At 41.5% G+C, this 18,522-nt stretch overlaps 2 protein-coding genes across 5 annotated transcripts in view; both read left to right on the forward strand.

The window, feature by feature from the left end:
• myo3a (myosin IIIA) overlaps nucleotides 1-11,431 on the forward strand; it is a 444,520-nt gene extending 433,089 nt beyond the window's left edge. For all 4 annotated transcript variants that reach the window (XM_072575981.1, XM_072575982.1, XM_072575984.1 and 1 more), the window contains one exon: nucleotides 11,017-11,431. In XM_072575981.1, the coding sequence (XP_072432082.1) occupies nucleotides 11,017-11,122 (106 nt within the window). In that variant the 3' untranslated portion in view covers nucleotides 11,123-11,431. The remainder of the gene's footprint in view (nucleotides 1-11,016) is intronic.
• A 3,342-nt stretch (nucleotides 11,432-14,773) lies between these two features.
• gad2 (glutamate decarboxylase 2) overlaps nucleotides 14,774-18,522 on the forward strand; it is a 147,933-nt gene continuing 144,184 nt past the window's right edge. Inside the window, exons 1-2 of the mRNA XM_072575985.1 lie at nucleotides 14,774-15,596; nucleotides 16,616-16,675. Of these exons, the coding sequence (XP_072432086.1) occupies nucleotides 15,527-15,596; nucleotides 16,616-16,675 (130 nt within the window). The 5' untranslated portion in view covers nucleotides 14,774-15,526. The remainder of the gene's footprint in view (nucleotides 15,597-16,615; nucleotides 16,676-18,522) is intronic.

Genomic DNA, 18,522 nt, shown 5'->3' on the forward strand with positions numbered 1-18,522 from the left:
AACCATCTTCAGGGCTTATGCCCGAAACGTCGATTCTCCTGTTCCTTGGATGCTGCCTGACCTGCTGCGCTTTTCCAGCAACACATTTTCAGCTCTGATCTCCAGCATCTACAGTCCTCACTTTCTCCTAAAAGTAAGCTTATATCCTACCTCAAGACTTGTGGGTTATATTGAACAAATTGGATACTGCATGATTTGTCACAAAAGCCAAATTGTTAAAAGAATATTACTGAAAGTGCTAGAGGAATATTGACTTTTGTAACACCAGATCAACTGCGTCAATGCAAATAAAAAATGCATTGGCTGTGTCACCGTGATTAACCAATAGTCATTAAGGGACTACGTAACTATGTTGTAAACATCGATGATTTGGTTGTTTTTAGCTAAACCTGACAACAATGTTTACACCACTTGACTGGACTGTTTGATCAGCAAAAAAAAAAAATTGATTAAAAATATGATTAATCATGAATTTGCCAAGGCAGAGTTGACTTATTTGGACCATAAAGGGGGGCAAGACCAAATAACACCCAGAGAGGTGAAAACTTGGCCTATTTTGGATTGTCTCATACCTAATACAAAATTTGAAATTGTGTATTATGTCAATACAAATGAATTTTATCTGAAGCTTGTTCTCAACTTCAACACTGTTATTACACTTTTAATGGACTTAATGAGAAATGGTTGAAAATCAGCATGCACACCAGAATGTCAGGGTGCCTTTGAAAAATTGAAAGCTGGCCTAACAACTATATTAGTTTTAATCATCCCATATATGGGTGGCCATTCAAACTGGCAGTTGCTACCAGCCATTTCATGTGGGGACTGTATTACTGCAGGATGATGAGATGGAAATTAGTTATTTTTTTTAAAAATCACAAGACGTATGTCGAGAGAAATAGGGTCAGCAAATGAAAAAGAGGCAGTGAATCTTGGGTTGCCTCCACATCATTTTTAATTATACACAGCAACCATGTGGAACAAACTTCTTTTCATTTTATTCATTCATGGGGCGTGGGCATCACTGGCTGGCCAGCATTTATTGCCTGTTCCTAGCTGGCCTTGAGCTGCATTCTTGAACTGCTGCAGTCCACATGCTGTAGGTAGAACTATATGCTCTTAAAGAGGAAATTCCAGGATTTTGACCCAGTGACAGTGAAGTTATAGTCATATATTTCCAAGTCAGGATGGTGAGTGGTTTGGAAGGGAACTTGCAGGTGATGGTGTTCCCATGTATTTGCTGCCCTTGTCCAACTAGGTGAAAAGTGGTCATAGGTTTTGAAGGTGATGTCTAAAGATCTTTGAAGAGCTTCCCCAATATATCTTGTAGGTAGTACATACTATCACCATTGAGCGTCAGTAGTGGAGGGGGTGGATGCTTGTGAATGTAGTGCCAATCAAATGGCCTGCTTTGACCTGAATGATGTCAAGCTTCTTGATTATATTTGGAGCTGCACCCATCTAAGCATGTGGGGAGTGTTCCAGCACACTTATGACTTGTACCTTATAGATGGAAGACATTTTTTGGGAGTCAGGAGGTGAGTTACTCTGTTCTTCTGACCACTATGTCTATGTGTTGAGTCCAGTTGAGCTTTTGGTCATTGGTAACCCCAGGATGTTCACAGTGGGGTATTCAGTGATGGTAACACTGTTAAATGTCAAAGGGCCATGGTTAGATTGTCTCTTATTGGAGATTGCTTTGCACTTGTGTGGCATGAATGTTACTTGCATCTTGGACACAAACTGCTTCAGTACCTGAGGAGTCATGAATGGTGCTGAACATTGTGCTATCATTGTCAAACATCCCTACTTCTGACATGAAAGGAAGGTCATTAATGAAGTCGCAGAAAATAGGTGGGCCAAGGACACCATCCTGAGGAATTCCTGCAGAGATGTTCTTGAATTCAGATGACTGACCTTCAACAACTGCAAACATCTTATGTGCCAGGTATATCTCTAACCAGTGGAGAGTTGACCCCAATACCCATTGATTCTAGTTTTGCTAGGCTCTTTGATACCACACTCAATCAAATGCTGCCTTAATGTCAAGGGCTGTCACTCTCACCTCACATCTGGAATTCAGCTCTTTTGTCCATGTTTGAACCAAAGCTGTAATGGGCTGAAAAGCTGAGGGACTCTGGCTGAACCCAAACTGAGCATCACTGAGCATTATTGCTGAGCAGGCACTGCTTGTCAGCACTGTTGATGACACCTTCCATCACTTTACTGATGATTGAGAGTAGACTGATGAGGCAGTAATTTGCTGGGTTGGACCTGTCCTAATCTTTATACACATAACATACCTGGGCAAAATATTTCAACACTGTTGGATAGATGCCAATATAGTAGCTGCACTGGATGAGCTTGCCTAGGGAAGTGGTAAGCTCTAGAACACATGTCTTCAGTACTATTCCTATAATGTTGTCAGGGCCAATAGCCTTTGCAGTATTCTGTGCCTCCAACCATTTCTTAATATCACATGGAATGAATATAATTGACTGAAGAATGGTATCTGTAATGCTGGGGACCACTGGAGGTGGTCAACATGAATCATCTATTTGGCATGTCACAGATTGCTGTGATGCTTAAACATTATTTTTTGCATGGATGTGTTGGGCTCTTCCTCCAGTAAGTTGTTTAGTTGTCCACCACCATTCATGACTGGACTGCAGAGCTTAGATCTGATCTGTTAGTTGAGAGATCTCTTCACTCTGTCTATCACTCACTGCTTATTCTGTTTGCCACGCAAGGTCACCCTGTTTGTAGCTTAACCAAGTTGACACCTCATTTTCAGGTGTGCCTGGTGCTGCTCCTGGTCCTGGCATGCCCTCTTGCACTCTCCATTGAATCAGCATTGATCCCCTGGCTTGATGGTAATGGCTGAGGGGAGGATATGCAGTGTCATCAGGTTACAGATTGTGCTGGAGTAGAATTCTGCTGCTGTTGAAGGCCTGCTGCACCTCATGGATGCCCAGTTTTGAGTTGTTAAATCTATTCAAAATCAGATGTCAGCACCACATAATATGATGCGAATTGTTCTCAATGTGAAGGTGAGGCCTCATCTCCACAAGCACTATGCAGTGGTCCCTCTTACTGATATTGTCATGGACAGATGCATCTGCAGCTGGCAGATTGGTAAGAATGAGGTCAAGTATGTTTTTCCCTCTTGTTGGTTCTCTCACCACCTGCCGCAGACCCAGTCGAGAAGCTACGTCCTTTAGGACCCAACCAACTCGATCAGTAGAGCTGCTGCTGAGTTAGTCTTAATGGTGGACATTGAAATCCCCCACCCAGAGTACATTTTGCACCCTTCCCGCCCTCAATGCTTCCTGCAAGTGTGGTTCAACATGGAGGAGTACTGATTCATCAGCTGAGATAGGACAGTACATGGTAAACAGCAGGGAGTTTCCTTGCCCATATTTAACCTGGAGCCATGAGACTTCATGGGATCTAGAGTCAATGTTGAGGGTGCAGGGTAACTCCCTCCCAACTGTATACAACAATGCTGCCACCTCTGCTGGGTCTATCCTGCCAGTGGAACAGGTGGGAATGTTATAGTGGTGCCTGGAACATTGTCTGTAAGGTACGATTCTGTGAATATAACTATGTCAGGCTGTTGCTTGACTAGTCTATGAGACAGTTCTCCCAATTTTGGCTCAAATCCCCAGATAATAAGGAGGACTTTGCAGAGTCAACAGGACTGTTTCTTTTGTTGTCTTTTCCAGAGCCTAGGTTAATGCCAGGTGGTCCATCCAGTTTTATTTCTTTGTCGAGACTTCATAGTGATTCATACAACTGAATGGCTCTCTCAGCAATTTCAGAGGGAAGTTATGAGTCCACACTATTTCTGTGAGTCACATATAGGCCAGACCAGGTGTAGGTGGCAGATTTCCTTCCCCGAAGGACAGTAGTAAGCCAGATGCATTTTTCCAACAATCAACAGTGGTTTCATGCTCATCATTATTCATCTTAATTCCAGATTTATTTTATTGAATTCAAAGTCCACTATCTGCCTTGGTGGGAATGAATTCATGTCTCCAGAATGTTATCTGAGTTTCTGGATTAATAGTCTAGCAATATTACCACTAGGCCACCATCTACCCTCATATGGACCATGATCCTTTGATTTTCTTGGAAAGGTTTCAGGACAAGAACTTACAATTGTTTCAATGGAGCCTAATTGTCCAATGATACGGTTTGAAAATCATTGATGCGTCTGGAAAAGAAAGCTATGTAGTGGATGCTTTGTCAAGAACACATTTGAAGGACACTGTGGGATGAGGTGCCCATGGAGTTAAGTAAATTATGGATGCTTTGTAACTCATTTGTGTTTACTGTCAACATGTTACTACCGTTAGTATGGCTTTTTCATTACTCTCTTGTGAGATGTGAGTGTCACTGCCTGGCCAGCATTGATTACCCATCCCTAGGTGCACTTGATGAAGCTGTGTTCCCATCTCATGTAATGAGCTTCACTGGATCAGTAGAGGAGACTAGGAGCAAGAACATCATAATGGGATATTTACATTTCAAAACCATTTACGTACAGTGTAAACAATAATAACCCAAATATCGATTTTTCAACCACCCTGCTAGACTACTACTCTGCCCTTCACTTCTTCTACAGTAAATTGGAAAAGAAAGTATTAACAGTACCTAACAAGTCAGACATAATTTCTGGAGAGAAACAAACTGGACACATAGAATTTAATCAAATACATCATGGCAGGACTGGTCAGGATCATCAACATAAAATCACGTGAGAGCCCACAGTTGGGAAAATCTCCTACATTTAAGTCAGACATGGTATGGTGCCAATCCACACAACTCACCGACTCTCACCAGGAAGGAAATTGAGCTTATTAATAACAAAAATAGAAATTGATGGAGAAACTCAGCAGGTTTGGCAGCATCTGCAGAGAGAAAGCAGAGTTAATGTTTTTGTGTCCAGTAATCCTTCTTCACAAGTTCTGCATCAAGAAGGTCACCAGTATTCTTTTCCATAAATATTAGTAACATTCGCAGCACAAAAATGCCAGGCAATTACCATCATCAATAAAAGACAATCTAATCATCACCTTGACATTCAATTGTGTTACCATCACTGAATCCCTCACTATCAACATGCTTGAGGTTACCATTGACCAGAAACTCAGCTGGACTCACCACATAAATACAGTGGCTACAAGAACAGGTCTGAAGCTAGGAATACTGCCACCTGACTCCCCAAAGCCTGTCCACCATCGACAAGGTACAAGACAGGAGTATGATGGGATACTCCCCAGTTGCCTGGATGGGTCAGCTTCAACAGCACTGAAAAAGCTTGACACCATCCAGGAAAAAGCAGCCTGCTTGATTGGCATCGCATCCACAAGCATCCAGTCCCTCCACCACAAACGCTCAGTAGCAGCAGTGTGATCTACATACAGGATACACTTCAGAAATTCATGAAAGATCCTTAGACAGCATCTTCCAAACCCATGACCACTTTCATGTAGAAGGACAAAGGCAGCAGATACATAAGAATGTCACCACCTGCAAGATCTACTCCAAGCCACTCCTGTGTGGAATGCTCTGCCCCAGAGGGCAGTGGAGGCCCAGTCTCTGGATTCATTTAAGAAAGAATTGGATAGAGCTCTTAAAGATAGTGGAGTCAAGGGGTATGGAGATAAGGCAGGAACAGGATACTGATTAGGAATGATCAGCCATGATCATATTGAATGGCGGTGCAGGCTCGAAGGGCAGAATGGCCTACTCCTGCATCTATTGTCTATTGTCTATTGTCTATTGTCTATATTGCCATTCCTTCAGTAACGTTGGGTCAAAAACCTGGAATTCCCTCCCTAACAGCATTGTGGGCTTACCTACAGCACATGAAGTGCAGTGGTTCAAGAAGGCAGCTCACCACCACCTTCTCAAGGCTAACTTGGGACAGGCAATAAATGCTGGCCAGCCAGTAACACCCTCATCCTGCAAGTAAATAAAAAACACTGGGATGACTCCTCCTTGGCTTTAGCAATTTTGACAGGTTTTTGTGAGTACAGATTATTGGTTATCATTGGTGGTATTGGCTGAACAACCAGTTGCTTTCATAAACTGGAAGTGGTTCTAGTGTTTAGATGTGTGGATGGCATGTGATCTTTGGAAAATAATGCTCCAGGAGTGTGCCAGATCTCCAGGGAGCAGTCGTGATGCCCCCACACTACTACACTCTCAGGTGCCACACCTGTTCACTCCATGAAAGCAGCTTAATGCCTGGTGGCTGTGTATACCTTCTCTTTACTTGGCAAATGATCCCCATGTGAAAGCCTCATATGAAAGATGCAGAGGCAAGATATGATGGTAGTCCAGGCACAAGCAATTTTAAGGAGACAACTGGGTTACCAAAGATACCATAATAGGTCAAGGGGTGCTCCTGAGGGTGCTGCACTCTACACAATCTCACCATGCAAAAGGGAAAACATCTGAAGATGAAGAAATGCTGACATAAGCATCACAGTAGATAACCATGGAGAGGAGGACATGGCTCAAGTATCAAGATGGTCCAGAAGCCAAAAGTTAGGAATTGTGAGAAAACCTTATTCTCATTCAATTTAAGCATCGAACTATAAAATCAGGCTGGCGAAGCAAAGGTCTTCCTCAATCAACATTGTCTGCAAAGCTCAATTATGTATGAACCCCACATAGCCCATCTATTTGAGCTGACAGAATTCTCTCACCTCTTGAGGCAACATAACATTATGCTTCTGATGCAATTGCTGAGCAGTCTTCCCATTGTGACTATATTTAACAGTATAATGTCCTTAAAAACTGAATCGTACAGATCTGAAAAACACAAGGTGTAATTTAACATATACATCATATATATGAGGTCACACAAGCCCCAGTATCACAGCAATTTGTTTATATGCTTTCCTTAAAACACTTATGAGTGCTGCAGCATTGTGACCCTCAGCATCTTCAGAAGGTTTTGAGGCAGGACACAGTTCTCCATGGCCTATAGACGTTTTGAACCATGGCAGCAAGATTCCTTGGATGCTGCAGATCTGAATGGCCCAGGACAGGTAGGAGTGGTTTGTGGGTGTTGAAACAAAGTGGCAAAGTAAATGAAAAGCTCCAAACAACCGTCAGAATACCCTGAGAGGAACATTCAGTGTTTTCAAACAGAAGCTCCTTCATCTGCTCAGTGTGGGGTGGCACCTCTGCACTTTTCAGCAGGAGGACCTGCTCCTGCAAGTTTGAAAACTCTGCATGAGAACAGCCCTGAACCTATACCTCAGTATGAACAACCACAGATAGAGCAGTGCAAGAAGATGAACATACACAGATTCTGATATCGTAGATGAAAGCACTGCCCAAGGCCAAAAGCAATGAGGAGAAACTCCAGGTTTGTGGAAGCTGAATGGTCTAAAAGGAAAACCATTGTGGAGCCGCTGAAATCTAATGAAATTCTCCAGATAAATGCTTCATTTCTACTTCCTTCAACTAATCCAAAATACAGCAGCATATTAAAATTCTCACAATCAACTACATCCTATTTGCAGTACAAGTGTAGAAACAGGAAACCTATAACTGTCCTCATTGTAATATCTGAAAATTAGGGTACATAAGAATATGCAAGCAACTCACCTGGAAGGGACAAAAGACATAGAAGTGATTTGTGTTATGACTACATAACTCTACCTTATTTTTCTGCCATAACTGTTCAATTTGTTCAAAATTGGCCAAAGCCAATAAGATTTTGCCCTTTCTAACATACTCTACTTTTATTTAATCTAACGGATCTTCCAGTTTCAGGCTGGCTGAGATGCTGGTGATGGACTTCCACATGCCACCAGGATACCTGCCTCAGTTAGGGGGATGGAGGAAATGGCCCTGATACTTCCTGCTGTGTGGTTTGGCTAATGATGTTACCCTCGAAAAATACACGGAAAATCCCATATTCAAAAGCGTGATTCAAACTTTTAACTGTTAATCCTCCTTAGCAATACTGGATAACATTTGTAATGTCCAACACTTCTAAGTCATCAGTAACAGAAAACATGACCAATGATGTGTTACCCTCTTAACCTGCAAACATATTGTAATACACATCAGTTGGCAAGTAAAGCAGAGGTTTAGGCTTGTGCCCTGGGGATATAGATTCAAATAGTACATGGAACGAGCAGAATTTAAATTTAATCAATAAAATCTGGAGTTGAAAGTTTGTCTCAGTAATAAGTTAAAAATCACACAACACCAGGTTATAGTCCAACAGGTTTAATTGGAAGCACACTAGCTTTCGGAGCGACGCTCCTTCATCAGGTGATTGTGGAGGGCTCGATCGTAACACAGAATTTATAGCAAAAATTTGCAGTGTGATGTAACTGAAATTATACATTGAAAAATTGATTGTCTGTTAAGCCTTTCATCTGTTAGAATACTGCAAAGTTTTGCTATAAATTCTGTGTTACGATCGAGACTTCCACAATCACCTGATGAAGGAGCGTCGCTCTGAGAACTAATGTGCTTCCAATTAAACCTGTTGGACTATAACCTGGTGTTGTGTGATTTTAACTTTGTACACCCCAGTCCAACACCGGCATCTCCAAATTATGTCTCAGTAATGGTTTTGAAAAAAACTATCATTGATTGTCATGTAAAGTTGTGTCTTTTTGTTTCTCTGTATTTTAGTTGTGAACTGATAGGGGTCAAAGACTGTTTTCTTTAAAAGAACAAGGATGGTGGAAAGGATTACATTACTTTTCAAAAAGCGAGTTACCTGACATTCAATGAAAGAATGCTGTTGAAACTGTTGAATGTATGAGCAAGGAGAGAATACTCTGGAAAGATTACTCCATTTGATTTGGAGCCAGGAATGTGTATTAAGGGGGTTTTGGCTGTAAACAAATATTTGATTAATTTGTGAACTGTTGGTCAGTTTCTCATAACAAAGACCATATGTCTATCTATAACTATGCCATTATCTCCCAGATAACTGAATAGATTTTTAAAGTAATTGTTTGATCAGAAATCATTGACTTCCAAAAAAGACCCCGTTGTGTTTCTCTGAAGTAAAAAGTACCTCAAGCCTGAGGGGAGCCTGTTTATTTCCCTTCACAGGAAGCCATGGTTTTTATAAACAAATAAGTCAGAAACTTTGTAAGTGGACCAGTCACTGACAACCTCTGCAAGTAAATGAAATTACCTGGAGAAGGAAGATCAAGGAGCTGTAATTCCTAACATGCCAAAAGGATCATCTGAGTGACCACTATGGGTTACCTTCTCAGTATTTTCCTCGGCCCAAAACAACTTCTTATATTATGTCTACATGGGTGTGCAGGAGGAGTTTTAAAAGAGGGGTTAGAGTTTTATGTAATAGAGTCAAATGCTAGTTCATGATTGTCTGTAGCTATAATCTGTTTACTTGTTTTTAAAGTAATTCTTTCTAAATGCAGAAATCAGGCCCATGCTTTCTGTTAACTTGTTTCTAAAAGACTGGTACATTGGGGATATGTTGCATTATTTTATCAAGTATTTACTTTATGTTCCTTGAGGAATAGCAGGGTTTGATTCCCAGCCTGCCACCCCAGTAAGGTGTTACAGTTGTAAAATACCATCTGGCTAGCTAAAGTTCTTTAGGGGAGGAATTCTGCCATCCTTAACTGATTTTTCCTATATATAACTCCAAATCCACAGCAAGTGGCTGACTCTCAAGTGTCGAACAAACCATTCACTTTAAGTAGAATTAGAAATGGGTGTCAAATGTTGGTCTTGGCAATGATGCTCACATCCCAGCAAAGAATAAAAATGTAAAAGATTGATATTTTTATTCATTTGCAATGTTTTTCCTAAATTCAATCTTTAAGAGAAATATAATTTGGGAGATCAGATATCTGATTCCACATATTTTTGGGGCCTAGTTCTTTCCACAATATTGATTGATGGTGTTTCTATCGTCCCGTTAATGAATAACTGCGAATGGTAACATAATCACAAAAATTTTGTTTCTGTTCGATGCTGATCTTAAGAAAGAGAAGTCATCGAATAATTAACTAAATTGATACTCCTCAGCTTTTATCATTCAGATACTGATCAATCTGCAGCACATATCTAGATTGTTTCTGTTTGTTACAGATCTTGGACATCCACAGATAGCTTTTTGCTTATAACAGCTCTCTATCTATTACACCTGAAAGCAAATTCTTACTGCAGCCTTTATTTTCTGTCATTTATTGTTATACTCCTTTCTGGTCAGCAGATGTTGGTGATGCTCGTTCTGTTATTTCTATATGCTGCTACTACTGTGTGAGAGTCATGAAACATGGTTAGTATATACATAGACAGAAATGTCACACCATAAAGTAGTTGATTAAAATTGCTTCTGTTTCCCAACAGGAGGTAAATAGTAAACAACATTTGAATTTATCTATCCATGTTCCTAAACATGGATTATTTTATCTACTTTTGCTTTTACCTGGATTGTGCTATCAGTATTTCCTTTCATCCTGTGCTTTTATGTATCAAATGTTCCGATTGATACATGTGAAAATGTGCCTACCAAAGAGAACTTGCTCCCATAATCCAGCATTAGGTGGTACAGAAACAATAGGTATATACTTTGGTGTGCACCACTGTCAGTTTAAATATTCTCCAACCAACACACTTCTGGTGAAGGTGGGATTTGAACCTGGGCCTCCTGGCTCACAAGTGAGGATATTGCCACTGTACTCCAAGACAACCCCTTCTATGCCCCTCACAATTTCAATTTGCAGCAAATTTAGCTTTGATTGATGTCCCTCAACAAATTTTTCAAATGGTAACAGACATGATATCTAATCCTGGTCCCGTTTCATTCCATTGTTTTTCAGAATATTTTATTGATGGATGTTTCTTAATTTCTACCATCCAGTTAAAGAATAATGTTTTTATGTTGAGTTATACATTGGCAAATATTTGATGAAACATTTCCAATCATCTGCATTATTGCTTGTAGCAAACATACTCCTAATTATTGCATTTTACTTCAATCCTCAGCCCATCAGCTCCAAAAGAAGGCAGTCAAGATGAAGATAACCCATATGACTATAGGAGATTGCTACGAAAAACGTCCCAAAGGAATCGTCTTATCAAGCAATGTTAACTTATAACCTTGCAGCTTTCTTACTTGTGTACTGTTTAAATGCATTTCTGGAACTCTCCCACAAGTTAACTATTGTACATATGTTCATACTGTGCAGTAACAGCAATAGCCATTTGTATTAATAGGTTGCTTGGATGTAATCAAGTAGTAAAATGTTTTGTGTTGAATCATAATGTGAAACTTTCCTTTGGTCATAATTAATGTTCTTTGTGAAAACATAAAGCCAAATATTAATATTACCAAATGGAGAATGAAGTGAAATCAGTTGACTGATGTTATAGTCATTTAAATGCAAAAAAGTTTCAAATGCTCAGGAAATAAACAAAATTGTAAATTTTTAACTCAAAATACATCGATCTCATGCTGTGCCTTACTAAATTAGATCCTCTGTTATCTGATGTAAAACAAAATATTGTGGAACCTGGAAATTGGAATTAAAAACAGAACAACACCCAGCATGTCAGGTGGAGAGAGAAACAGTGTTTCTGTGCAGAACCCACCATCAGAGATAAATGCACTTCCTGATCAACATGACCAGTGCCATCCTGCTAATCGAGTAAATGCCCCTATACAGGCAATTAAGAAATTGCCTTAGAAAGCCCCATGACATTAAGAAAAGGGCTATTCAGAGAGCCCAAGACTTTAGCTGGCCAGCAGCCCAACTGAACAAGGTGAGAACTGCCAGTGTAGGCTATGAGCTGTGATGATGTCTCAAGAAAGAGGTACCTTTGAAATAAAAACAGTTCACATGTAGCCAAACTGTTGGACTGTATGTGGGGAGTTTAGAGGAAGTGGGGAATTAGAAGAGGCTTCACCACAATGTCAACTCCAATCTCCTTTAATCTCAGTGGGGGTTCAATGACCATCAGCAAATTCTACAGTGCTACAAAATTGCCTGTAAGTCAGCGTCTGATTACTGCTGACCAATCAAACACAGAACTATCTGATTTCCAATCATGTCCTGCCTCTAGGCATGCCTGCCAATATCAACCAGCAGACAATGTGCTTGTTGGTGGCTGGTGAGGAGACTGCCCCTAAAAAGAACAACTCAGCTGGTCTCACTGCCACCATTGAAAAGAAGGTGTGAATTGTCCCCATCCACCACCACTCTCCTGTGCCTGGCTGAGTTTGTTCTCATTTTGAATTATTTCTCCTTTAACTCCTCTCAGTTTCTTCAGGTCAAAGGAGCTGCATGGGCCCCAGTTAAGTCTGTCTCATTGTGGGTTATATGGAACAGTTCTTGTTCCAGTCCAAATCTAGCCCCTGCCCATAGCTCTTTCTCCAGTACGTTAATGATATCATCAGTGCTGCTTCCCTTTCTCATCTGAAATTGGAAATGTTTATCAATTTTACTTCCAAATCCTACCTTGTTCTCACCTTCACCTGGTCTATCTCTGACTCCTCCCTTCCCTTTTTCAAAATCTCTGCTTCCATTTCCAAGAATAGGTTGGTCAACAATATCAATTACAAACTCACCAACTCCCACAGTTATCATGACTTTATATCCTCACACACCCTGCTTCCTATAAAGATTCTATTTCATTCACTCAATTTCTCCATCTCCATTGCATCTGTTCTGATGACACTAACTTCTATAAGGGAGCCTCCAAGATGTCCACCTTTCTCATCAACTGAGGATTCCCCTAGACTGTGATTGGCAGGGTCCTCAGCCATTTCCAAACTATCTCACACACTTTAGCCTTCACAACTTTCCTTCCCTCCCACAATAGCTATACGGTCCCCCGAGTCCTCACTTACCACCCCGCCAACATTCAATTCCAAAGATCTTTAGCTTCCATTTCAACCACTTCCAATGGGATGCCACCACTGGACACTTATTACCCTCCCCTCCTTTGTCAGCCTGCTGCAGGGACAGTTCTCTCTGGAACAACTTGGTCCACTCTTCCATTCCCAATATCTCCCCCATCACAGAGCCCCATGGCACCTTTCCATGCAATCACAGAAGGTGTAACACCTGCATCTTTGCTTCCTTCCTCCTCACTATCGAAGGTTCCAACACACCTTGTATGTGAAAGCTGCGACATACTTGCACTACTAGTCTACTGTATTTGGTCTACACTGTGGAGAAGAAATGCAGATTGGATGACGGCATTGTAGAATACCTATGATCTGTCTGTAGAAATGATCCTGAGTTTCCTGTTGCTTGCCATTTAAACACACCACTGTGTTCCCTGGCCAATATCTCTGTCTTGTGATTGCTGCAATGCTTCAGTGAAGCTCAATGCAAGCTGGAAGAAAGTACCTCATTTTCTGCTTGGAGACCCTTCCACTTTCCGGACTCAACATTGAGATCAATAATTTTATGGCTTGAGCACCTTCTTTCATGTCCCTCCTCAAGCCCCCACTAACTAGGCCTTGTCATTACATGGGCTGCTGCCATAACCATGCCATTGTCAGCTATTCATGGTCCCCATTAGCAGCTATTCATTGTCAGACTGACCTTGACCTATTCCTTTGCCTGCCTAGCTGTCATTCTCTCTCTGGGCTCCGTCTCCCCCTATCATTTACTTTTTCTCGTTTCCCATTCTCAGCATATTCATCTTTCCTTGGATACAATCAGTTCTGAAGAAGAGTCACTTAACCCGAAAGGCTCATTTTCCTTTCTCTCCACAGTTGCTGCCGCTCTTACTGAATTTTCCCAACAATGTCTGATTCTGTCACGGTCAAAAATCCCGAGTAAAACAAAGCTCTAAGGTCAATGAGGGTTCCCTATATTGTCCTATTACTTGCCATTTGTAAAGCATTTTGCAAATTCCGAGCGGCTTCTTTCATGGTGCGTGCAGGAAGGAATTTCGTGTATTAAAGACATTTAAGTCACGAACTGTCCAGCCAACTGTAGCGTTCGAACGAGATCGGGACTCATGAAGCCAGCCGTTTATTTTATTTAAACAATTGTTTTAGCCTTTTTACACGAATATTTTTTTTAAAAAAACTGGTTCTTCCCAAAATGCATCAATATTGCTTTCGGTTGTATCTGAAAACACCGAAATTATGTCGTGTAACTGTGCCGGCTCATCCAGGGCTGGGAATTCAATTTTTTAAATGTTACCCTTGTTTTTAACTTGAATAGGAAAGATGAATTTTTTTAGGCGACCTGAATAGGATACAAGAACGAACGATGACGCCACTGGACGATTTTGTTTTAAAAGAAACGCCAATCATAAAAATGAATAAAGTCGTGTTTCTATTGTTATTTTTGGTGCACAATACCAGATCACGAACAAGGAGCACACGTTGAGATTTTTTCATACAGGCTGTAATTACAATGACAGAGCATGTCGCCCACTTGCAGCAAGCGTCGTGTGGAAAGCGTTGCCTGTCACTGGAGGCTGGTGTACATGGGGTCTCTGTCTGTAAGCTCTCTCTCTCTCTCTCTCCCTCTTGCTCTCCAGCAGTGAGAGCGGTGACTGACGTGAGCTTGCACAGCAGGAGACAGAGGCGGGGAGAGAGGGAGTGAAGTCTCGCCACGGTGGAGGGTGGTGGTATTGGGGGTGGTGGGGGGGGGGGGGGGGGGGGGTGGTGAATGCCAGTGCTGTCATCCACGACGGACTCGTGACTCCTGCCCGCACCACATGCTCCGGCGACCACGTCTCTTCACATTGACTGAAAGAGTGACGGTCTGATTCATTCAGAACCAGATTACGTCAAAACATTGAAAAGACCCCCCCCCCCCAACCCCACTCCCTCCCCTCCCCAAACCTTTCCAGTGAAAGAAAGTTTGTGTTTCAGCTCTGAATATATTTCTGAAGCAGTCTACCGTACTGTCCCGCCTTTCTCTGTCTCTGCCTCTTGTCCTTTTGCGCGCCAAAGTGACGCAGATGCCCAAAGCGCTAGATTTCGATGCAAAGTAGATCAGATCGAGATTGATCGGCGCTTTGGGAAAGGAAAAGGAAACCCTGGAGCCTTTTCCCGAGGAATATCTGACGGAGTGTGAGCAAGCCTCAACCAGTGAGCTCCCTTCCTCCTCCTCCCCTTCCCCCTCCCCCAATCTTGTTAGTTGGTGTCTGGGAGAAGCAGCACTGTCCCGCGCTGTGTGTGTGTGAGAGAGAGAGAGGGGTTCAGCATCAGGTCTCAGACAGTTTCCTCCTGACAGGAGCTTGTGTGAGGGAGAGGTTCAGCACTAGGTCCCGGACAGCTCCCTCCACACTGGAACTCGTGTGCGGACACGAGAGATTCAGCACTACATCCCGGACAGCTCCCTCCCTCCAGGTGCTGGCGTGAGCCGGAGAGATTCAGCACTAGGTCCGGGTCAGCTCCTTTCCGAGAGGTTCTGCACCAGGTCCAGGACTGCTCCCTCCTGCTTGGACGTGGCTCTGAGCTCCGGATGAGAAGCGCCGCCACGTCTCCAGCAGCTCCATCCTCTCGAATCAACCCAGCGTGGAAATGGCATCTCTCGGGTTCTTCTCGAACGAGTCGGCACAGCGGTCCGGCGCCGGAGACAATTCGACTGCAGGTAAATGAAAGGCAACACGTGTAAGAAGATGTTAAAGGAGGCGGGGAGGCAGGGAAGGGAGGGGAGGGGGAATGAGTTCAAGAAATGGAAAACCTCAAAGCACCGATCGGTTTGAAAGCTGTTGTCCCCTGGATGACAGGGCAAAGTGGATATTCTCTTGGGAATTTGATTTCGAAGTAATTAAATGCACGTTGAATTTTATTGAGTAGTTTTCTTTCAAATGCATCTGTTCTGTTTACGGCTCAGTGACAGAAACTTAATGGGTTTGGGTTGTTTGCCGATTAAAGCTAGTGATTCACTTTGTAGATGAAATGACCTAAAGGATACAGCGATTTAACACCAGTGGAATCTAAAACTAAAAATTTACTTCTACAATAGGAAGTTCTTTTTGATTAAAACAGGCTTGTTTTGATTTTGTATACATTTCCTGAAACTGACGTACTGGATATTCGTCATCTTCAGCTAAAACCTCCAAGGCAGAGTTATCGCAGCTTGAAAAAAAATCAAATTTCAGAAGCTTTACTGAACTGTTGCCCGATAATACCGTAAGGAAGCCTGTCTATTGTAATCATACATATACAGCGCTACATAGTAGACGGAAATTGAACAAAATGATCGGATAAGACACTCAAAACTTTAAAAACAATTCAACATATGAGAGGTTTTGCTTTGATTCATTGTTTTTAAAGTGATTGTTATCCAAAGAGTGCCACAGATTTGGTCCGTCATATATCCAAGTTAAACGCCCTAAAACAGCACAGACGTCGCCGTTTCAATGACCACGCCATGAACTCCTGCTGTTGTTCACAGACGAGTGCCAATATGCGTTCTTTTTTTTCCGCGGGAATATCCACAACAATATTGACTCTTGCTTACAGGGCGACCTCCTTACATTCGCTTGTCTGTAACTGATTCAGAGCAAACTGAAGTAACAAGTCTTCTGCCTCGAAATCGAGGCAAAAGGTCGACTAAAATTAAAAGTAGAATGTAATATATTTCCAATACTTTCTGTTTCACAGCCCCAGCCTGGTGTCAGATAGCTCAGAAGTTCACTGGCGGTATCGGAACTAAGCTCTGTGGTGAGTGTTGTCAGGGTTTTCATCGGCTCGCAAGTTAGGATCAACTTAACCGACCTCTTCCTTCATTTTATTGAATGCATGATTTATATGTTTTAAAAAATGACTGCCGCGAACATGGCGGAGATACTGATTGGTTGGAGTTGTGAGGGCTGCCAGCCTAAGTTAGTGCGGTTGAAGTGACCTGATACACTGAGCTCTCCTGCCCTCTCCACCCACACATTAACCTCCTCACTGATTTCAAAGTTTCAAACAGTCTGACCATTAGCTTCTTCTGGTTCAAGGCAAACTTTGTCAGTATCAAAACAAAAGTAAAAGATCAATTCACGGTCTTGGAAGTTGAATATTCGTTTAGAGTTGCCTTTAGATGCACCAGTCCAATAATTTCTCACGTTGCTTCGGTGCTGCATTGTCTTTTAAGGCAGAACAGACTCTGAACACCATGACTGCAGCAAATTGGTTGGTTTTACAACACAAATAGTAAATCTCGGGAGCTGCTTCTTCGAGAACTGACAAAGGAGGTAATGAAACATAATATACCAATAGCTGGGTTCCGGGCAACAGAATATCCACCTGCAAAATTCAAGTTATCATTTTCAATGCAAATATTCAAACAGACTGAGTAGCAGTGCAACAAAACGAATTTGATACACTTCCAGCAATCCACCTTTATATTTGACATTCAAAACTTTTGATGTTCTATTAGTTTCAAAAAAGCAGTTACTTTTGGAATGTTACAAGTCATTCTGTGAAATGAACACAATTCAAAGGAATCATTGTCAAAGTTTATGTTCAAACCAACCAAACCAAAATCAAGAAGTTCAAAATGTTTCAGCATTGCACAGAATATTTGCTGTGCTACAAAACTTATTTAAGGTTAGAGAAGGAATTATCGTGCATCATTGCACTAAACACATCAATTGTTCATCAGCCACCTCGTGTTCACAGAATTACATAAGTGTTATGGTTCAGAAGGAAAATATTAGACTCATCGTATCTGCACTGGCTCTTCAACTGAGCATCATTATCCAATGCCAGCCTCCTCCTTTTCCCGATATCCTTACATAATATTCCTACTGAAATAGTAGTCCACTGCTTTCGTAAATATTTCGATTTAACCCGTCTCCACCATTTCATTTGTCACCAATATAAAAGTTCAACTTAAAGGCGATGGGTGTTACTACTGTTTCAACTTTAAGGTATCAGGCTGATTGGTTGTAAACATATAAAACACAATGATCCTTTCTAAATAACACAGGCAATAAAAAAGTTAAATTAGGCAATTATTTACATTATTTCAGCATGCTTCATCAGAAGGGATAATTTTTTAAAATTTCATATTCCTCATTTTACTTTTGCATTAATTTTAGCTTTGCACATAAAATCAAGACAGGTTATAAGAACATAGGAGCACAAGGACAAGAAGAAGTCTTTCAGCCCATCAAATCAGACCTACTATTCAATGCAATCATAGAGTCATGAAGTCATAGAGTCATACAGCACAGAAACAGACCCTTCAGTCAACTCATCCAAGCTGACTAGACATCCCAATCTGACCTAGTCCATTTGCCAGCATTTGGCCCATATCCATTAGGCAGTTTCATCTGAGTTAGCAGTCAGCAATATTAAACGAGGTAAGCTCTGTGAGATGTCTCAAGTTAGTCCTGTGAAAAGAGATTCTGTACAGAATTGTGATGTCAAGGTATGTTATTTCCAATTTTCTTCTCCCTAAATGTTAATGGATTGGCCCTACACTTTGAATAGCCTACCCAGATGCATCATGTCACCATTGCGAATGCATCTAGTCACATCTGTATACAAATGCTCCTCTTTCAGATACTGGTGTATTA

Source organism: Chiloscyllium punctatum, chromosome 8 (assembly GCF_047496795.1).
Source record: "Chiloscyllium punctatum isolate Juve2018m chromosome 8, sChiPun1.3, whole genome shotgun sequence".
Lineage (NCBI taxonomy): Eukaryota > Metazoa > Chordata > Chondrichthyes > Orectolobiformes > Hemiscylliidae > Chiloscyllium > Chiloscyllium punctatum.